Source organism: Eubalaena glacialis, chromosome 18 (genome assembly GCF_028564815.1).
Source record: "Eubalaena glacialis isolate mEubGla1 chromosome 18, mEubGla1.1.hap2.+ XY, whole genome shotgun sequence".
NCBI lineage: Eukaryota > Metazoa > Chordata > Mammalia > Artiodactyla > Balaenidae > Eubalaena > Eubalaena glacialis.
Genome location: NC_083733.1, coordinates 53,435,467 through 53,456,968, shown reverse-complemented (window position 1 = coordinate 53,456,968; position 21,502 = coordinate 53,435,467). Strand labels below are relative to the sequence as shown.

General features: G+C 50.6%; 1 protein-coding gene across 7 annotated transcripts; it reads left to right on the top strand.

Moving 5' to 3' along the window:
• Positions 1 to 2,011: 2,011 nt before the first annotated feature.
• NPHS1 (NPHS1 adhesion molecule, nephrin) lies at positions 2,012 to 20,674 on the top strand. 7 transcript variants are annotated; one of them, XM_061174038.1, is made up of 29 exons: positions 2,013 to 2,617; positions 2,725 to 2,940; positions 3,017 to 3,139; positions 3,344 to 3,472; positions 4,116 to 4,197; positions 4,579 to 4,682; positions 4,866 to 4,993; positions 5,082 to 5,253; positions 5,440 to 5,597; positions 5,864 to 6,008; positions 6,111 to 6,235; positions 7,445 to 7,631; positions 7,856 to 7,985; positions 8,135 to 8,307; positions 8,724 to 8,864; positions 8,955 to 9,095; positions 9,602 to 9,741; positions 10,714 to 10,885; positions 10,981 to 11,137; positions 11,233 to 11,384; positions 12,762 to 12,873; positions 12,957 to 13,138; positions 14,741 to 14,797; positions 16,492 to 16,611; positions 16,750 to 16,774; positions 16,881 to 16,956; positions 17,115 to 17,208; positions 17,293 to 17,485; positions 20,364 to 20,674. In XM_061174038.1, exons 1-28 carry the CDS (start codon positions 2,560 to 2,562, stop codon positions 17,445 to 17,447), a joined length of 3,654 nt encoding a protein of 1,217 aa, XP_061030021.1. In that variant the 5' UTR covers positions 2,013 to 2,559; the 3' UTR covers positions 17,448 to 17,485; positions 20,364 to 20,674. The 7 variants fall into 7 exon arrangements, with proteins under 7 accessions (XP_061030023.1, XP_061030021.1, XP_061030020.1 ...); XM_061174037.1 differs by lacking the exon at positions 20,364 to 20,674 and adding an exon at positions 19,404 to 19,490 and having other exon boundaries at positions 2,014 to 2,617; XM_061174035.1 differs by having other exon boundaries at positions 2,019 to 2,617; positions 17,293 to 17,408; positions 19,404 to 20,674.
• The last annotated feature ends 828 nt before the right edge of the window (positions 20,675 to 21,502 follow it).

Sequence of the window (21,502 nt, the reverse complement as noted above, 5' to 3'; positions counted from 1 at the left end):
ATTGTTCCTGAGCTCAGATTCTTGTGTCCCTAAATAGCAGGGGCATGGATCCCCAGGATTCTAAGACTAGGGGTTCAGACCTCTGAGGACTGAGAAGCTAATGGCCTGAACTCCGAGTTTCTGAGGAGTTGGGGACTCAACTAGGTCCCCTGCCTGCAGCAGAGTGCAGTTGGGAAAGGATGACCTGGGGTCAGAAAATCTGGTCTTAAATCTTAGAGTCAGTGGATTTAACCACCAATCTCTCTCCCACCCCCACTCAGGCCCAGGAGGATTTGAAAATCAACAGACAGTGAACATCTGCCCTAAGTCCTGTGTGTGCATGGAGGGGTGGGGTGGGAAGGATTGGAGGCCTGAACTCCCAGGTCCTTGGGAAGAAGGGGCCTGGACTCCTGAGTCTGAGAGGGTAGATCCTGGGGACCCAGACTTCTAGAACTCTTGGCTTTTGTTTTGGGGATCCAGCCCCTGGATTTTGAAACAGGATGAGCTTGGGTCCAGGACTCCTGAGTCTTGGGGTGGAAGTCAGGTAGTAAGGCTGTTTTTCCAGACACCTGACATCACTTCCCCTTTCTGGCTCTCTGGGGCCACAGGCATGGAAAGATGGAGAGGTTGAGGTCCCAGGAGCATCCAGAGAAGGAAAACATCCAAGGTGGAGGGTGGAAGGTTTGTGCTAATTAAAGGTCTCAGCAATGGACAGCTCTATGCCCTGGCCCCGAGGGACACCATCTGGTGACAGCCCTATGAGAGAACCTCCAGCTCTGCATCCAGCCCATTCCCCAGGAGGCATGGGGGCGTTGGGAGAGGGAACGTGGGAGGAGGGCAAGGAGTCAGTAATGGGAGGGAAGAAGAAAGACCAGAGGGAGCATCAAGGATGGAGGTGTGGGGCCTCAGGCCAGATGCCTCATCTTGTTTCTGGATGAGGACCAGATGGGGGTCATAGTGGGGAGAGAGAGAGAAAACGAGCAGTTCCAATTCCTGCAGGAGATAAGCGGGCAGAAGAAGCTTATCCCATGTGGGTGTGTATGCGCACACTGGAGTGGGGAGGGCAGGCCAAGCAGCATATGGTTATAAAATCCAAAGATGTGACAATCAGGAGGACTCAGAGATGAAGAAACAAATGAAAGAAAGGCACACAGTCAAAGGCTGACTGAGAACACATATTCATTGAGCTCCTGGTGTGTGTGAGAGACAGAGTATGGGGTGGGGGAGAGAGAGAGTTGAGGACAGTGACAGAAAGTGAAAAACAGAGAAACATACAGGCACAGACAGTGACAGAGTTAAAGGCTGGCTGACGTGTAACCACCTAATGGAGAGAGAGAGGGGGAGAAAGGCACTGAGTCAGAGAGGGAGAGTCTCAAAGCGATGGAGAGAGATAGGAAAATAAATCGAGATGGACTGAGGGAGGGAGAGAGACCGAGACACCCAGAAGGCAAGAAGAGACAGAAAGAGATAGAGGGAAGCTACGTGAACTAGAACTCACAAGGCCCTTGCCAAAGTGTTCCCACACTGGGCTCAGTGCTTGTGGCCTCGGACCCTACCTGTCACTCCTACCCACTCAGATTGCCAGGCACACTTAACACCTTAGATATCTACACACTCACACACTGCACAAACTTCCACAGATCACAGCTCACTCTCACTTTCCCCAGGCCCACACGCATGCTCACACACTCACAAGCACTTCGCACATATGTGTGCACACAGATATCGGCACTCTCCCAGTCCCTCTCACACACTCTCGCACACTCCTCAGCAGCGACCCCTGACGTCACTGAGAGGGGGATGTCTACTCAAAGAAGGAAGGGACTGGAAGGTCAGTTACCAGGGTAGGAAGAGCCGAAGAGTCTTACCCCCACGCTGGGTCCAGCTCTCAGCTCCCCACGCTGAGCTGGGACCTCCTGGGTCTGACCTGCTCCTCCTTACCCCTGGCCCAAGCCCGGCCCTTGGGGTCATGGGGGCTGGGGAGGCACCGAGGAATGTGCCTGGCATGCGCTGACAGGGGATTTCTTGCTCCAGCTGTGCCGGAAGGAGCCTGTTGGGCAGAGGCCTGAAGCTGGAGACGCGGGAGGGTGCCTGGGGGAGGTAACAGTGTGAGGACAAGATTCGACTGAGAACTGCACCCAGCTCTGCCACTGACCGCATCCTCGCTCTCCTGGGCTCCTGGGGCCTGCGGGACTCAGCAATGGGTCCTCCCTGAGGGGCTATGAGTGGTGAGAGGAGACCAGGCACAGGAGAAGAAAGAGAAATAGACACTGACTTCAGGGAAGGAGATAGAGGCTGAGAGAGAGAGGGGGGGGGGGGAATTTTAGACCAGGAGAGCACGATAGAGAGAATACAGGCGGGAGATCAGAGGGGACTTAGGGCAGGAAGAGAGAGAGAGAAAGTGTGGGGGAGGGGAGACTGACTCCTGGGAGGAGAGAAAAACAGAGGAGGAGAAGAAGAAAAAGAGAAACAAAGAGAAAAGTAAGAGACGGAGACGTGGAAAGGGACCCAGAGAAAGACAGAGGCAGACGCAGGAGGCAGGCAGTGGTCACTGTGGGAGCCACAGGCAGAGGACCTGGGATGGCTCTGAGGCTTCCCATCAGGACGCCGCTGCTCCTCATGGGGCTGCTGATGACAGGTGAGTGGGATCCTGGCCGGTGACCAGAGCCAGGTGGCCCTCATTTTCCACCCACATTCTCCAGGCAGACCCTCTGCCCTCTCCTACTGACACCTCTGTGTCCCCAGGCCTGGCCCAGGTGCCAGTCCCTGCCTCAGCCCCCCGAGGCTTCTGGGCTCTGCCTGAAAACTTGACGGTGGTGGAGGGGGCTGCCGCTGAGCTGTGGTGTGGGGTCAGCGCCCCTGGCAGCACAGTCCAATGGGCCAAAGATGGGCTGCTCCTAGGCCCTGATCCTAGGATCCCCAGTTTCCCGCGGTATCGCCTGCAAGGGGACCCTACGAAAGGTAAGGGACAAGAGCCTGAGATTCTGAGCCACCAGCAGAGGCTGACCGCGGCCCTGACCTGGGGTCCTCCCTGCAGGTGAATTCCACCTGCATATTGAAGCATGTGACCTCAGCGACGACGCAGGGTATGAGTGCCAGGTCAGCCGCTCAGAAACAGGCCCTGAGCTCGTGTCGCCCCGAGTGATCCTCTCCATCCTGGGTACGGGTGAGAGACCTCCAGGACCCATGAGTCTGGACTTCCACCCTTGCCAGCTCCAGGGTCCAGGAGTCCAAGCCCCCAGTTCCCCACCACCCCCTTCCTTAGACCCAGGGTGCAGAGCTCATTTCCTGAGCGATGAGACACAAAAGCCCAAATCCTCATAGCCTGGGTGCTTCCGGCTTATCCCAGACCCTTTCTCACCAGTGCCCCCCAAGGTGCTTCAGCTGACCCCCGAGGCAGGGAGCACGGTCACGTGGGTAGCTGGGCAGGAGTACTTGGTCAGCTGTGTGTCTGGGGACGCAAAGCCAGCACCTGACATCACCTTCCTCCTGAGTGAGTGTGGGTGAACTGATGGGGGCAGCGTGAAGCCCCTGGAGTGGGGAGGGGATGTGTCCCTGCCTAGGGTCCTCCTGAGATGGGATGCAGGAACAGGCTTGGGGAGATGCTGAGGCCAGTGTGGGACCCAGTGGATGGGAGGGGACATCCAGGAAAGGTACCGAGGAGTTCACGGGACTGCTAGGCCGGGACTCAGGGGAGAGGCTGAGGCTCCAGATAGAGATACGGGTGTCCTTCTGTTGCAGCAACGAGAAGCTGAGGTGATGGGGGTGGGTAATACAACCCAGCAAGGAGGGGAGGGGAGAGGGAATTCCCTGGTGGTCCAGTGGTTAGGACTCCGCACTTCCACTGCAGGGAACACGGGTTTGATCTCTGGTCAGGGAACTAAGATCCCTGCAAGCCAGGTGGCGTAGCCAAGAAAAAAAGAGAGGAGGGGAGAGGCCCAGGCCAGGACTCAGCCCTGAATGAGGACTCCAGGATTCAGGGAGGCTGGAATGTGTGGAGGGAATGGACATAGTGTTTTTCCTCCAGAACCAGGAGGGAGGGGTTGTATGTCCACCCTGAGGAATTCCAGGCCATGCTCCCCAGGATCTACCTTGGGGGAAAGCTGGCACCCCTTCAGCCTTCTTGTTACCCCAAGGTGGACAAACAATTTCTGACATCTCTGCTAATGTGAATGAGGGATCCCAGGAGAAACTCTTCACCACAGAGGCCACAGCCAGGTATGGAAATTGGGGTGCCCTCCCTGCAGACTGATCCTCAAATTTCTCCATGAAAACCCCATATCCTAGGGATTCAAGCATGGAAACTTGGGTCAGGTAGGAACATCCGGGACCCAATTCTTCACCCTGACACTCTAAAACTTCTTCATGGAATGCCAGTTCCAGAGGATCAAGTACAAAGGTTTTGGCCAGGTGTGGGCCTCTGGGACCCCAGTTCTCGCTGTTGACCCCGAAATCTCTTCCATGGAACTCTAAATCCTAAAGGAAATCATCATAGAGACTTAGGCCAGGTGTGGGGACCCGGCACACCCACCTCTTCACCTTGACTTCCCAAATTTCAGATGATCACTCTGACTTTAGAACCCTAACTTCCCACCCCAGGGTGACACCCCAGAGCTCGGATAATGGGCAGTTACTGGTCTGTGAGGGGTCCAGCCCAGCTTTGGACACCCCTATCAAGGCTTCAATCACCATGAATGTTCTGTGTAAGTGGGGAACTGAGTCAACTGTTGGCACTAAGGATGGGGAGCAGGAATTGGGGGGCCCGGGGAGCACAGGGATTATGGAAGGCTCAGACTCTCAAGGGGGAAACATAGGGGTTCAGAGGCAGGTTGTGGGGCCTGGAAAGAATGGATGGGGTCCCCAGGCCCGTGACTGCTGTTCCCCAGTCCCCCCAGGACCCCCTGTCATTGAGTGGCCAGGCCTGGATGAGGGGCACGCGAGGGCAGGGCAGAACTTGGAGCTGCTGTGCATGGCCCGAGGGGGGAATCCGCTAGCCACACTGCAGTGGCTGAAGGTGAGGGCAGAGGCAGGTCTGGAGATGGGGGGAGGTGTGAGGGCCAGGAGCCGGCCCTGAGCTGGCCCAGGCCTGTTCCTGCCTCCAGAATGGCCAGCCAGTGTCCACAGCCTGGGGCACAGAGCACGCTCAGGCAGTGGCCCGCAGCATGTTAGTGATGATCGTGCGGCCAGAAGACCATGGGGCGAGGCTCAGCTGCGAGGCCTACAACAGCGTATCTACAGGGATCCAGGAACGCGGGGTCACGCTGCAGGTCACCTGTGAGTCCTGGTGCCAGCTGCCCATCTGTCAGTCTGTGCCCCAGAGAACCATCTGTTTGTGCCCCCAAATCATGCCTGTCTGATGCCAAAGACCTCATCATCTGTCCCCAGTCTCCTCTCTGTCTGGGCTCATCTGTGAGCCGTGCAGCCCAGCTTATGTCTCTCCTCTGTCCATCATCCCTGCAGTTCCCCCCGGTGCCATTACCATCCTGGGATCTGCATCCCAGTCTGAGAACAAGAACGTGACACTCTCCTGCATCACCAAGTCCAGTCGCCCGAGGGTCCTACTGCGATGGTGGCTGGGCTGGCGGCAGCTGCTGCCCACAGAGGAGACGGTCATGGATGTGAGGCGGGGGCCAGGCTCCTGGGTCTGAGGGAGGAGGGAGCTGAGGGCACAACTCCTGAATCTGGGAGAGGAGGGGTCTGGCAGCTTGGATGCCTTGGTGCCTGGGGAGCAAGCATGGACTGGGGCCCAGGGGCTCCTGGGTCTAACAGAGGAGAGGGTGGAGATGATTCATGTGTCCCTGCTGGGGTCTGGGGTGGACCCAGGTCACTGGTACCATGGATGGGGGTGCCCTACTACCCCAGTCTGAAGCTCGCTCCCTGCCAGGGCCTGCATGGTGGCCACATCTCCATGTCTAACCTGACATTCCTGGCGCGACGGGAGGACAATGGTCTGACCCTCACGTGTGAGGCCTTTAGTGAGGCCTTCACCAAGGAGACCTTCAAGAAGTCACTCACCCTGAATGTGAAATGTGAGGCTCCACCCTCACCCGGGGGTGCCCCGTGCCTTAGAGACCCCCACCCTCAGGCCCCAGCCGGGAGAGAAAAGCCACTCTTCCTGGCTCTCCCCACAGATCCTGCCCAGAAGCTATGGATTGAGGGCCCCCCAGAGGGGCAGCGTCTCCGGGCTGGGACCCGGGTGAGGCTGGTATGTTTGGCCATTGGAGGCAATCCAGACCCTTCCCTCACCTGGTACAAGGTTGGTGCCAAGCAAGGGTTGTGGGGTGGCTGGGAATGTGGGGGAAAGATGAAGCCCCTTCTCTCCTCCTCTTGGGAAATCTTGGGAAACCTGAATTTCTTGAAAAATACTGGAGATTTTGAGTTTCGGCAGGGAATTGTAAAAGACAAACGCCATGAGAATTAAATGAGACCTTAGGAAAAGTGAGGAAGTTCTGGGAAAACAGTGATAATTCTCGAATAAAAGAAAGAATTCTGGATCCGGATTGGGAATTCTAGAGAAAAGGCAACTAATTTCATTAAAATTAAAGGAAATACTGGTGAAATCTTGGCATTCAGGTGAAATGGCAGGAATTTTAGGGAAAGACTAAGAATTCCAGAAACAAAGACAATGGTGGGCAAAGCCTAGAAATTTGTTGGGAAAGACTAGTAATCCTCCAGCACATTTGAAAAATCCATTAATATTAAATTGAACTCTTGGGACTTGGGGGTAAGAAAATGAAATTCCATTAAAATTTAAAAATTCTGGCAGAATTCTGGGAGACTCTTGGGAAATTAGGAATCTAGTGGAAATTCTGGGGGAAAGACTAGGAATTACAGGAACGAAATTGAATTCCATTTAATTGGATGGAATTCTGGAGAAATGCCACGAATTGGGGCAATACAAAGGATTCTAGTAAAAGATTAGGATAATAAGAGAAGATTGGGGAAGGATTCAGAAATTTGCGACCACCCAATGGAATTAAGGGAAAGATCAAAGGAAACCTTTGAGGAAGGTGGGGAGTTTAAGAAAAAGAACTAAGGATAGGCAAAAGTGAAGGAATTCTGGGAAAGGTTTGGGAATTCCAAGGGAGTTTCCTGGCGTAGAGTGTCTGGTAAACATAGCTGGAATGAATTTTGAGGAGTGGGGCTGAGGGTCGGCCGAGGGCACCAACAACTGCAGGCCTCCAGAGAGCAGAGGAGGCGGGGGGCGGGGGTGGTGAGGCGTGGGACTGCAGGCGGAATCAGACAGCAAAATCTCGGGGCTCCGGGGGCCCAGTCGGCGGGAGAGATTCCGGTAGGTTGTGCTCAGTTCCGGTCCCCATTCCTCTACCCTAGCTGGTGCCCCCGGAAGGGGGCGCCTTTTCCTAATCACGCAAAAGCTTTATCTGGGCTGGCAGCCAACCCAGTGGGGCGTCTCGCGGGGAATGGCAGGGCTACCCGCGGTCCCCCAGTCAGTCTCGGCCCTCAGGACTCGCGCACAGTGACCGAACCGCGGCCGCCCCAGGAGCCACGGCGGGTGCAGCTGGGAAGTCTGGAGAAGTCCGGGAGCACCTTCTCCCGAGAGCTGGTACTGATCACCGGTCCGTCGGACAACCAGGCCAAGTTCACGTGCAAAGCCGGCCAGCTCAGCGCGTCCACGCAGCTTGTGGTGCAGTGTGAGGAGGCGCACGGCCGGGCTGGCGGGGAGGGCTTGGACGCGGCGGGGAACTGAGCCGGAGCCGTGGCTGGCGGCTTGGGGAGGGGGGCGGCTGGGGGAGGGGTGGAGGCCGCAGAGCCCCGGCGCGCTCGGGGCTGGGCGGGGCCTGGGTCACTGCCGGGCGGAAGCAGGCCGGGCCTCCTCCTCACCTCTGGGCCTCGCTCCTCCCACCGGTTCTCGAAGTCCCCCCAACTAATGTGACGATCCTGGCCAACGCGTCGGCGCTGCGCCCCGGGGATGCCTTAAACTTGACGTGCGTCAGCGTTAGCAGCAACCCTCCGGTCAACTTGTCGTGGGACAAGGAGGGGGAGAGGTGAGAGTGCGAGTGGCCCCGTCGCTCCCTGGTTCTGGTCACGCTCCTTTACAGTCAGAATCCCGCCCCCGCCCTACTTGCCGTTCTGTCCAGTACCCTGCCCAGTACCCAGACTCTGGCTCTGGTCCTACTCCCTGCCCGGTCCACAGGCTGGAGGGTGTGGCCGCCACGCCCCGGAGTGCTCCATTCAAAGGCTCCGCCGCCGCTAGGAGCGTCCTTCTGAGAATGTCATCCCGCGACCACGGCCACCGCGTGACCTGCCGTGCCCACAGCACCGAGCTACGGGAAACCGTGAGCGCGTTCTACCGCCTCAACGTGCTGTGTATGTGCGCAGGCCTGGCATCCCTCTTGATTCCCTCCTGACACTATACTACGTGGGTCTTCATCTTGATACTGTCTTTGACTTCCATCCTAAACCTTGAAACTTTCCTGACCTTTATCCTCACACCCGACCCTGCACCAGCTCCTATCCTGCCCAACCCCCATCCTGCCTTTTGTCCTCTATCCTTACCCCTGACCATCACCCCCATCCCGAACCCTCTTTCCATCCTTAAAGCTGACTCTGGCTTCTCCTGAACCTAACCCCCATCTCAGCTCTGAACTTAATTGCTACCTTGTCCACAACCTTAAAATCGAGTCATGATCTCGACTTTAACACTTCATGCCTGCACCTGATCTCAAATCCTCCCCGGATCCGAACCTTAACAATCTTGACTCCCAGCGGCGCCTCCTCCGCAGACCCTCCAGAGTTCCTGGGTGAGCAGGTGCTTGTGGTGACCGCGGTGGAGCAGGGCGAGGCACTGCTGCCCGTGTCCGTGTCTGCCAACCCCGCCCCGGAGGCCTTCAACTGGACCTTCCGCGGCTACCGCCTCAGCCCAGGTACAGGGGAGGGGCATGAAGAGGAGCGCAGGTCTCCGGGACTCCAGGACGGGAGGGTCTGGCAGGCCCCTCAACCTTTAATTCCCCCAGCTGGCGGCCCCCGGCATCGTATCCTGTCTGGCGGAGCTCTGCAGCTATGGAACGTGACCCGCGCTGACGATGGCCTCTACCAGCTGCACTGCCAGAACTCAGAGGGCACCGCTGAAGCTCTAGTGAGGCTGGATGTACACTGTGAGCCCCCTCGTCACCCTAGGCAACTAGGGAGCTTTGGGAGCCCCGCCCACCATGGAAACCACACCCACCCAGGGAATCTTGCCCACTGTGGAGTCTCTTCGTTGTGGAAGCTCCACCCACCCAGGGATTTTCACCCATCCTGGAAGCCTCCCACTCTGGGAGCCCCCACTGTGATGGAGCCATGTCCACTTTGGGAAACCTGCCCACTAGAGAGACCCTATGTAGAATCTCTGCCCACCTACTCCCCTCAGGAAGCCAAGCCCACTGTGGAAACCCCACCGCCACACAATTCTGGAAGTCCACCGCACCTACTCTTGTCACTACAGTGGTATAGTAGAGGGTGGGGACAACCTCATTAACCTTGAGAACTTTACTCCAAAGGCAGACTTTATCACACCCATAACTTTCTCGGGCACCTCTAAGACGCCTCTCCCACCTGGGGCCCTCTTCCACCATGGCCTGTCTGGGCCCAAGTGCCTTCCCCAAGCTCCTCCCTTCCCTAGATGCTCCCATCATCCGAGCTCTCCAAGACCCCACTGAAGTGAATATTGGGGGCTCTGTGGACATAGTCTGCACTGTTGACGCCAATCCCATCCTTCCTGAGATGTTCAACTGGGAGAGGCTGGTGAGGATCCAACCTTTGGTAAATGGAGGGGGCTGGGAGGATGTGATTTCTTGACTGTGAGTTCCTTGGGAGGAGGGGTCACGTCTACATGACCCTCTATAACTATGTACTTGTCCGGGCATGCTCCAAGAACTAACTGTTGAATGGCAGATGGATGGGTGGATGAGTGAATAGATAACCAGGTGAGTGGGTGGGCAGGTGGGTGGATATATGGATGGATAGGTAGATGGGTGGATGAATAGGTGGATGGATGAATGAGTGGATGGAAGAACAGATGGACAAATGAACGAGTGAATGACTGGATAAATGGATCAATAAATGGGCAGTTAGATGATTGAATGAGAGAAATGAGTAGATTAGACTAGAGAGTAGATGGATGGGTAGATGCACCATCAGTGGAAAAGATGTCTGTGGAAGGATAATGGGTAAATGGATGAATGGATGAATGGGTGAGTTCATAGGTCAATGGAGAGATGGAGAGATGGATAAATAGGTAGCTAGATGCATTGATGAACAGATGCATGTATTTATTGGTGTGTGTGTCTATGAGGAAATAGATGGGGTGGATGGGTTGAGAGATGGAAGGGTGAATGGACAGGTAGAAGGAAGACAGATGGTTGGATGAATGAATGGGTGAATGGATGAATGGATGGAATGGGAGGTTGATGGATGTATGGATAAATGAATGAATCAATGGATAGTATGGTTAAATACATGGATGGATGGGTGGGTAGATGGTTCCAAGCATGAATGGTTGAATAAATGGTTGGGTGAGTGGTTGGCTGGATTGGTGGGTGAATGGATGGATCCATGCATGAATGGTTGGATAAATGGATGGTTGGGTGTATGGGTGGATGACAGGGGGAATTTTTTCTTTGCTAGGAAGGGTGATTGTGGCTGGGAGAATGAGGCTACAGAGGGAACCCAGTTTGGAGGATAATGGAGCTGGAGCCAGACTTGGGGACCATCTCCTGAGTCTTGTGCCTCCAGGGAGAAGAGGAGGAGGACCAGAGCCTGGATGACATGGAGAAGATATCAAAGGGGTCCACAGGGCGTCTTCGGATTCACCACGCCAAGTTGACCCAGGCTGGTGCTTACCAGTGCATTGTGGACAATGGGGTGGCACCTCCAGCCAGAGGGCTGGTCCGTCTTGTTGTCAGATGTGAGTAACAACCAAAGCCCTAACTTCAACGCCTGCCACTAAATCCACATATCATGTCCTTCCATACACCTCATGTTGACCTCCAACCCCTCTAGTTGCCCCCCACGTGGAGCATCCCTCTCCTCTAACTAAAGTGGCTGCAGCTGGAGACAGCACTAGTTCTGCCACCCTCCACTGTCGTGCCCGAGGTGTCCCCAATATCGTCTTCACTTGGACCAAAAACGGGGTCCCTCTGGATCTCCAGGATCCCAGGTGAGCCCAGGCCCAGCTAGGTAGCAGTCCAGCCCTAACTTTGATCCCCCAGCCCCAATCACCCTCCCTGAGTCCCTGCCACACCTCCTCTCCAGGTACACAGAGCACACATACCACCAGAGTGGTGTCCACAGCAGCCTCCTGACCATTGCCAACGTGTCCGCAGCCCAGGATTATGCCCTGTTCACGTGCATAGCCACCAACCCCCTCGGCTCGGACCACACCGATATTCAACTCGTCAGCATCAGTATGGTGGGAGGGGGCTGTGAGGGTGTTGGGAGGGTGCTCCCCTAGGTCAATCCCCAAGTCTCTGGTTGCTCTCAGAATGGCAGTGTTCCTGAAACCTGAGAAGTGTTTATGAATGAGGATGGAGTTTTTGCCTGCCCCGAAAATCCCAATGGAGACTGGATTTTTAGGGAAACCCACAACAAAGGAAAAAATGGAGGGGGTTTCTTATTGGCCCAAGTAACTGAAAAATAGATTTTCAGGAGTCACTGGATCTAGGTTCAGCTGTCATCAAGAACTCCCCATCTCTCAGGACCGCTTTTCTCTGTGTTGGCTTTATTGGGAGATGTCTGTTAGACATCTAACAACCACTATGAGAAGCTTTACAATAAAGTAAGGCTTCCTAACAGTGGTGTGAAAGTACTAGAATTAAGATCCATTGGTTCCACTTGGCTCCCAGCCCATCCCTGATCCAATCAGGTGGTGAGGGGAAGACAACCTGATTTGATTGTTGCTCCTGTTGGCGAGGCCTAGTCACATGTCCATCCTACAAGGAGTGGAGTCACTTCCATCAGAAGCACGTGGCCTGAGGATGTGGGCGAGTGGTTCTCCAATGGATATTCAGGGTTCTGTAACCAGAAGAAATGAGGGGGATGGATATGAGATAGGCACAAAAATCCACCACAAGAAACATATATTATACAGTCAATCCTCCTTACTTGTGGAGTCTGTATTTGCAAATTTGCCTGCTTGCTAAAATGTATTCATAACCCTCAAATCAATACTCATGCTGCTCTCTCAGACATTCAGGGGACTGTACAGAGCGGGTGAAAAATTTGAGTCACCCAATGAGTACATTCTCCACTGAGGTGGAGCAAGGCGACACTCTGCTTTCTTACAGCTCTCATTTTTTGCACCTTCGTGCTTTTTGTTAGTGATTTTGCTGAATAAAATGGCCCCCAAGCACAGCACTAAAGTGCCGTCTGGTGTTCCTAAGCTCAAGAAGTCTGTGGTGTGCCATTTGGAGAAAATACTTGTGTTGGATAAGCTTCGTTCAGGTGTGAGTTATAGCACCACTGGCTGTGAGTTCAATGTTAATGAATCAACAAGATATATTAAATAAGATGTCTTTAAGCAGAAACATGCATAATACAAGATCATGTGTTAATTGGTTGATGAAAATGTGACTAGAAGCTCATGGGAATCTAAGCCTGCATTTCCCTTAGAAGCAATGGTTTGGTATTTGCTCGTTGAGGGTTCGCAGTGACTTTAGAGAACATGACTACCATGAATAATGAGAATCGACTGTATATTTAAAATTATGCTTAAGGAATCTGGAAGGAATCTTTCAGAATCCTTGTGTATCCTCTGACTATGTCCCCCATCCCTTACCTCAAAGGCCGCCCTGATCCGCCATTGGGATTGAAGGTCGTGAGCATGACCCCATACTCGGTGGGGCTGGAGTGGAAGCCTGGCTTTGATGGGGGCTTGCCACAAAGTTTCCAAGTCAGGTGGGTCCCTGTCATGGCAGGAAGGGGTGGTAGCCAATAGGACTGGGGCACCTCCCTGAATGACTGCCCTCCCTTTCATGCAGGTATGAGGCTCTGGGGACTCCAGGGTTCCTCTACATGAATGTCCTACCACCCCAGGCCACCACCTTCACACTGACTGGGCTGCAGCCTTCTACACGATACAGGGTCTGGTTGCTGGCCAGCAATGCCCTGGGCGACAGTGGACTAGCTGACAAAGGGTCCCAGATCTCAGTCACCACTCCAGGTGGGAAGGGACATTCTTGGGCAGGTTGCAAAATTCCTCAGAGAACTTATAGGGTGGTATAGTGAAGTCAATACTATTATTCCCTTTTTGCAGATGGAGAAACTGAGGCCCAGAGAGGTTAAACTGTCAAAGCTCACACAGGTAGAAGGAACTACAGATGAGATTTAAACTCAGGCAGATGAACTCCAAAGACTAGTTTTTGCCACTAGACTCTACTGTTGGAATGTGATTGACGACACAAGGGAAATTATAAGAGAATTTGAATTGAATTAAAATGAAAACATGAAAATTGTGGGGTGCAGCTAAAGCAGTGCTTAGCAAGAAATTTATAGCATTAAGTGCTCATATTAGATTTTTTTAAAAAAAGTTTTCAAATTGTCTAAGTTTCCATCTTAAGAAACTAGAAAAAGAAAGACAAATTAAACCCAAATCCAAAGTAGACAGAAGGAAGGAAATAATGAAGAGCAGAAATTGATGAACTAGAAAATCAAAAAACAATAAAGAAAAATCAATGAAACCAAAAGCTGATTTGTTGAAAAGATCAGTAATGTTTATAAAGCTAATCAAGGCAAAAAAGAGAGAAGACACCACTTAACCAATATCAGGAATGAAAAGGGGGACATTACCACGGATCCTACAGACATTAAAGGAAATTAGGAAGTATTACAAACAACTTTATGTCAATAAATTCAGCAACTTGATGACACGGATAAATTCTTATATGACTGAGAACATTTTGACTCTGGTAGACACTACAGTGTAGTAGCTAATCATACAGAGCCTGGTTCAGACAAACCTGGGTTCAAGTCCCAGCTCTGCAACTTCCTAGATGTGAGACCTTAGGCAAGTCACTCAAGACTCAGTATGATCTTTGAGCCTCAGGCTCTAAAGATAAGGTGTATCTCCAGCCTCTGTATCTCAGTTTCTGAAAATAAGGTCTATCTTAGACAGTTGTGAGGATTAAATAAAATATATCTAAAACTCTTAGAACAGGGCCCTGTACAAAGTAAGTGCTATGTAGATGCTAATTTAAAGAAATGCCCCCTGCTCACCTTCTGTTTACTTTGCCCCATGAAAGCTCCCTTTTTCTGTCTTTCCCTTCCTGACAGAGCAGCCTTTTTCCTCATGGAAGTAAGGACTCTTTCCCATCCCTACAATCTTCCCTCCCCTTCCCCCCACCTCCATTCCAGTTTTCCCTTTAAGCACTAAAGCATAAAGTAGTACTATACTTACCTCCCTTGCTCTAGAACTTATACCTCTATTAAGGAATCCTGAGAACCCAGCACCTTTTTTGATTAATCCCCAAAATTGACAATTCAGGTTAAAAGAAACTTCCACACCATAAAGCACTCATCAATAATTTATTATTATTATTTTTATTATTAGCATTATTATTATTAGCATTAGTGTTAGAATGGCTATTAATAGTATTGTCATTATCATCAGCAATTTCCAGTTCTCTTTGAAATATTCCTAAGAAGTCATAAATTAGTTCCCATGAGTCTCAAAATGGGTTGCAAAGCTTAATAGGAGGCTGAGAAATATTTAAGGCTTATCTCAGATTAATGGTGTTAATTTGCATTCTCTATATCCACCTCCCAGGTCTAGACCAACCTTCTGGAGAACCTGACTACCAGCTGCCTACAGAGCAGCCTGCAGGCAAGTCCTCAATCCCCAAACACCCTCTCTCTCCTGGAAAAAACTTTCTGGTCTCTAACCCCACCTCCTCTTCCTTGTGGCCACAGCCCTTTAAGACTTAGCTCTGCCCTGTAGGCCCTCACTCATATCCTTAGCTCTTCCTCTTACCTGGATGTGATAAATTTTCTCTCTTCCTAATTCAGTTTAATCCTGAAAAACAAAGCAAAACGAAAAACTAGCTGATTCCATGCCCTGTGCAGAGCCTGTGTCAGTTCCTTTTGCTGCGTAACAAACCATCCCAAATATGCACACTTACAGCAACAAACATTATTTCTTGTGATTCTATGAGTGGCTGAACAGTTCTGGTCTGGGCTATAGTCATGTAGCAGCTCTGCTGGGACTGGTTGGTCTAGGGGGGCCCCTCCTCACACGTCTGACAATCTGGCTCTTGGTTGGGACAATGGAGGTAAGCGGGCCGCATGTGTCTCCTTGGCTTGTTCACATGGAGGTGGTCACTGGAGTCCCAAGAGCAGCAGGAGAGGGCAAGTTCCAATTTACAGGCACTTTTCAAGCTTCTGATTCTGTCTCATTGGCTGAAGCAAGTGACATGGCTCAATTCAGAGTCAGTGTGGAAGGGAAAATCTCAAGGGTATGCATATAGGGAGACAATTATGATCATTTTGCAAATAATCCCCTTTAGAGTCTGAGAAGGTTGCAAGTGACAGAAATTCAGCTGTTGTTGACAATAAAAAGAATGGCTTGGCTCATGAAATTGAAACCTCTTAGTGTGCCTGGATTCAGGTGCTCAAAATTTTCACCAAGGATCAGCTTCTCACTCTCTCTCTCAACTTTGCCTTCCACTCTGATGACTTCCTTCTCAGGTTCTTCTCTTAAGAAGACAAAGAAGTCCTCCCACACCTTCAGCTTTTATTTCACTTTTTAGCAGCTAGCAGAAGAGAGTCCTAGACGTTCTTGCAAAAATCCACCTTAGGTCAAATGCCAGTCTCTGAACTGATCACCCTGGGAAGAGGGATGGGTGCTCTTATTGGCCAGATCAGGCCATGTGTCCTCCACAGAGTCCTGGGGAGCCATCCAGGCTGAGAGCAGGGAGTAACCACCGTCAAAGGAAAATGAGTCCTGTTAGCAGAAGTTGGGGAAATGAGTGCTAAGCAGGTGTCTGCTGAGAGGGACTTAGTCCTGTCCTCAGGGATATAGCAGAGGACTCTGATATTGTCTGGGGTGGAAGTTTGTGCAAAGAGGAAGTCATTCGAGATGGAGTTTGAAGGGAGAGTAGAAGTTTGCTTGAGATGAAAGGACATTTAAAGACAGACACTTGACTATTCGAAAGCTTAGAAGTGTGGGTTTGTCTCAGTGATTCTGGAAACAGCCAGTGGTTAGTTTTGTGTGGCTGGAGGGTCAATAGTCTGTGAGCAACAGTGGAGACATGGGAAGAGGCCAAATCATAGAAGGTCTTGAATGCCCACCTAAAGAGCTGAAGTTCCTGCTTGAGTCCATACAAGGGGCTTGGGCAAAGGTAGGACCCACTACTAATGGCCTGATTTGAGAAAGGAGCCACCTTCCCTGGGGTGGCAAAAGAGTGGACATGGAAACCCCTGCCCATCTGCTTTCCTGACCTAGGAGGAGGACTTTGCTTGGTCAACGACAGGCTTTTTCAGAGAACCCCAATTGAAGTCTAAAACCAATTGTCCCCACAGGACCCTCAAAGCTGCCCCTGCTGCCTGTGCTGTTTGCTGTTGGGGGCCTTCTGCTGCTTTCTAACGCCTCCTGTGTCGGGGGATTCCTCTGGCAGCGGAGACTGAAGCGTCTTGCTGAGGGTGAGGAGGGACCTTTCCCCTGCCGGGACAGAGGTCCAAGGGTGATGGGAGCCCTGGGTTGGCTGCATATGAAGGTATCCCAGGGCCAAGTGGGCTCGAGGAGCATGTTTCTGACCCCTTTTTTCCTACTTCCCTCAGGCATCTCAGAGAAGACAGAGGCAGGGTAAGTGGGGATATTTTTCTGTAAGGAAGACTCTGGGGAGGAGGATTGAGGGAGACGGCTGTCAGAGGGTCAACATCCAGCTGCCCCCATGCCTCCATCCTGGAAGGTCGGAGGAAGACCGAGTCAGGAATGAATACGAGGAGAGCCAGTGGACTGGAGACCATGACACTCGAAGCTCCATGGTGAGTGGGGGTGGTCCTGATACCCCCCCGACAGGGAATTGACAGTGACTAAAATTGCACTGTTAGCTTCACGTTAATCATTGCCCTTTCCAGGAATGATGGAGTCAAAGGATGGAAAAGACTTTATCTGTTTTTTTTTGGGGGGGGGGCGTTGACAGGTTAGCACAACAGATGTAGAGCCATATTACCACTCCATGAGGGACTTCAGTCCCCAGCTGCCCCCCACGCTGGAGGAGGTGTCTTATCCCCGAGGTGAGTGGTGAGCACAGTGGAAACCACCCCCCATAGGTACCCCTGACATCTGGACCTGGTGCCCTGATCATCTCTCCCTTCCAGGTCTCACAGGTCTTGAGGAGGAGAATATGACTTTTCCTGGGCACGTGTATGATGAGGTGGAAAGACTGTACGCCCCGTCTGGGGCCTGGGGACCCCTCTACGATGAAGTACCGATGGTGAGGAGAATTGTATCAGCAGAAATATTTCTTGGCTAGTGCTGGAAACCCACCTCCTACGGCTTGTATTAATTAGGGTAAGCTAGCTGCTGTAGCAAAGAGGCCTTAGCCATAATCCAGTGACCTAAACAAGACAGTCTATTTCTTTCTCACATAGCAGTCAGAGGTGAGTGGCCCTGCTGCATGTGGTCATTCTGGAGCCCAAGTTCTTTCTGTTGTGTTCTTCTGCTATCCTCTAGTAAGTTGACCAAGTTTACATGGATGGGACAGTTCCCTGGGGGTTTCAACCGGTGGGAAAGGGAAAAAGAGAGCATGGTAGAGGCACAACCCTGACTTATGGTACAGGCCCAGAAACGGTGCATTCTGCTCTTATCCCACTGGTGAGAATATGGACATGGTCACACCGAACTGCAAAGGAGTCTGAGAAATGCAGCCTATTTGGCAGCTATATCCCCTACTACAATTCTGTTACTGTGGAAGAAGGAAGGTATGTAGTTGGTTGGATAATTAGCCATCTCCACTATACTGGTTAAGCAGAGAGATACAGAGAAATAATTTTTTGGCCCACTCAATGGAAAAGTCAAGGGATAGAAATGTCTTCAGGCCCACCCAGAATTTCCTCTCTAACGATGTCCCTAGCAAATTCAGGTTTGTATCCTATTAGATTAGAAACCTTCAAGTAAAGGGAATGCCTCTTTTTCAATAGCTCCAAAGCCCCAACGCGGACACTTATTGGTTTAGTTTGGCTCATACTCATTGCTGAACCACTGAAGTGGGGAGTAGAATATGCTAATTGGACAAGTCTGAATCAGTGCCCACCCATGGCATCAGGGAGTAGGGGCCAGCCCCACTCAATCCACTGGGGTGAGAGTGGAAGAGGGATGGAGAGTACAGAGGGAAGTGAAGATTGTGGCTGGGCAGGCAAAAGAAGCAGACAGGGACCTTGGCCACCAACTAAGCCCCACCTACTGCCTCACAGTAAGGGAGGTGGGGCAGAACCCCTACTTTCTGTGTGGCCTTGACTAATGCTCTGGCTACAGTGGGCCAAAGATTTCCCTCTGTAACTTTGTCCAGATGGAGAACTGTTCTCCCCACAAAGGTGGAAATAAAGTGCACAATGCTGTCCATGGTGCTGAACCACACGTGCTCTCTAAAGCCCAGATGCAGTCTGCACACTTTCTGAAAAGGGCCAGATAGTAAATATTTTGGGCTTTGCAGGATATAGTGTCTTTCTAGAAACTACTCACTCTGCCATAAAAACAGCCATAGACAATAGATAAACAAACAATTGTGCTAAGTTCCAATAAAACTTTATTTTTGGGCACTGAAATTTGAAATTAATATAATTTTCACATGTCACAAGTATCATTCTGTTTTTGATATTTTCCCAGCAATTAAAAAATGTAAAACTATTCATAGGCAATAAAAAAATGCAGTGGGCCATATTTGGCCTGTGGGCAAGTCTGCTCTAAAGTTTGCTGATCAAAAACAACCATTTTCTCCCAAATCTAGGGAAAGCACATCCCCAGTAACGACCACCCTACATGGTCTTTTATCTCTTCTATTTTGATGAGGGAATGTTTTGGACATTCATAAGACTGACAGAATCAAGACTCACATTCCACAATTCCCATAGCTGATATCGTGGGCTAACTAAAAGTTTCACGTCTGACATTTAAATTACTTTTTTGACAGTAAATCACAAGATATCTTGGACTTGCTTAAAAATAATCCAGTTGGGGGGGTGGGGGATGAGAAGATAGAGATATAGATAAATAAAGATTGACCAAAAGTTGATATTGTTGAAACTAAGTGATGGGCTCGCAGGGGTACATAATAATCACTCTCCTCTTTGTTTATGTTGGAATTTCCCCCATAATTAGAAGCTAAAACATTTTTTTCTATGAAGTAGAGCAGGAGGGTGTATCCCCCAGAGCTGCAATGATGACCCACAGAGCATCTCTCTATGGTTCTAACTCCACCTTTGCTTGTCAGGGCTCCTGTGACCTCTACTGGCCTGAAGACAGGTATGAGGATGCAAGAGGAATCTATGATCAGGTGGCAGGAGATTTGGACCCTATGGAACCTGATGCTCTACCCTTTGAGCTGAGGGGACAGCTGGTGTGAGAGCCTTCTCAACACCCTTTTCCTACACCTGCAAGACATAATATCCCAATTGTCCTTTTTATTCCAGCCTAGGCTGAGCTTGTTAAGTGATCTCCATTGGACACAAAGGGACTGGACTTTTTCAGAAAGGGAAGTGAAGGGGTGTGTTTAAGTGACAGAAGATGGTTCAACCTGGTGTCCAAGTATAAGCAAGCCTCCTCCTGGGGTTGGATTTAGAGTTCTCCATAGGGACACAGTGAATTGTAAAAGACATCTCAATAATGAAAAGCTAGTCTGAGGGTTTTTATGCTTTTTAAAGTAAACATTTCAGAAGTGGGAAAAGGCATGTTAAAAACTCAGTTCATTTTGAGTTCAACTACATCTGAAATAGCTTGGTTTATGCTTTTCCATGGTTATCTACAACATGATGTATAAACTATGACACACATGTAAACATAAATAGACTCTATAGAAAATAAACAGCCTTTATTGAAACAAGCTGGACACAAAATAATACATGCTATGTGATTTCGCTTATAGAAATTCTAGAACAGACAAAGCTAATCTACAGTGACAGAGCCAGATTAGTGGTTGCCTGGGGCCATGGGAAGGAACTGACTGAAAAAGAGTATGAGGAAATTTTTGAGGGGGTGATAGAAATGTTCTATATTATGATTGTGGTGGTAGTTATATGAATGTATAGATACGTCAAAACTCACTGAACTCTACACTTAAGATGGGTGCATTTTATGGTACATAAATTATACCTCAACAAAAGTGACTTTAAAAACAGGCACCATAGGAGCTTCCCTGGTGGTGCAGTGGTTGAGAATCCGCCCCCCAATGCAGGAGACACGGGTTCAAGCCCTGGTCCAGGAAGATCCCACATGCCGCGGAGCAACTAAGCCCGTGTGCCACAACTACTGAGCCTGCACTCTAGAGCCTGCGAGCCACAACTACTGAAGCCCATGCACCTAGAGCCTGTGCTCCACAACGAGAGAATCCACCGCAATGAGAAGCCCGCGCACCGCAACGAAGAGTAGCCCTGTTCGCCGCAACTAGGGAAAGCGCGCGTGCAGCAACAAAGACCCAACACAGCCAAAAATAATAAATAAATAATAAAATAAATAAATTTATTTTAAAAAAGGCACTATAATAAAGCAGCCCAGCAAGAGAATTCTTACTTTTTTTAATTTTTAAATTTTATTTTATTTATTTTTTTATACAGCAGGTTCTTATTAGTCTCTTATTTTTTTTGTTTGAAGAGCAGGAAAAGATAACTGAGAAGCTGTCTATTTCCATGGAGAACAGAGTATAGTTAGGAATAATCTTTCTTTAGGCCCCCAGTTCTATTTTATTAATCATATTGTCAAAACTGTTTAGTTCAAATGCTTGTCCAGGGACTTCCCTGGTGGTCCAGTGGCTAAGACTCTGTGCTCCCAATGCAGGGGGCCTGGGTTCGATCCCTGGTCAGGGAACTAGATCCCACAGGCCACAACTAAGAGTTAGCATGCTGCAACAAAGATCCCGCGTGCCGCAACTAAGACCTGGCACAGCCAAATAAGTAAATAAATATTTTTAAAAACCCCACAAATGCTTGTCCACATATTATTTTTTATCAGCATAGGCTAAAATAAGTTTTTATACCACAGCACTTGAATACACAAGTACATTGGAGTCCAATTGATTTCCCTTTAATTAAAAAAAGATTCCATTCCTAAGAATAGAATTTTTCTAATTGTGTATTTTTCCTGTTCAAAGAAGAAGACTACAGGGTATTCCCTGGCGGCCCAGTGGTTAGGACTCCACGCTTTCACTGCTGAGGGCGCAGGTTCAATCCCTGGTCAGAGAATGAAGATCCCACAAGCCAAGCCGTGTGGCCCACACCCACCCACCCACCCCAAAAAAAGAGAGAGAGAGAAGAAGGAGGAGGAGGAGGGGGGGAGGAGGGGGAGGAGGAGGGAGGAGGGGGAGGGGAAGAGGGGGAG

What these genes read in the sequence shown, in the direction of transcription:
- NPHS1 (XM_061174035.1), top strand. Translation starts at nt 2,560, where the DNA reads ATGGCTCTGAGGCTTCCCATCAGGACGCCGCTGCTCCTCATGGGGCTG. An exon ending in AATCACCATGAATGTTCTGT is followed by an intron (nt 4,683 to 4,865) that starts GTAAGTGGGGAA and finishes GCTGTTCCCCAG; the next exon opens with TCCCCCCAGGACCCCCTGTC. An exon ending in ACTCACCCTGAATGTGAAAT is followed by an intron (nt 6,009 to 6,110) that starts GTGAGGCTCCAC and finishes CTCTCCCCACAG; the next exon opens with ATCCTGCCCAGAAGCTATGG.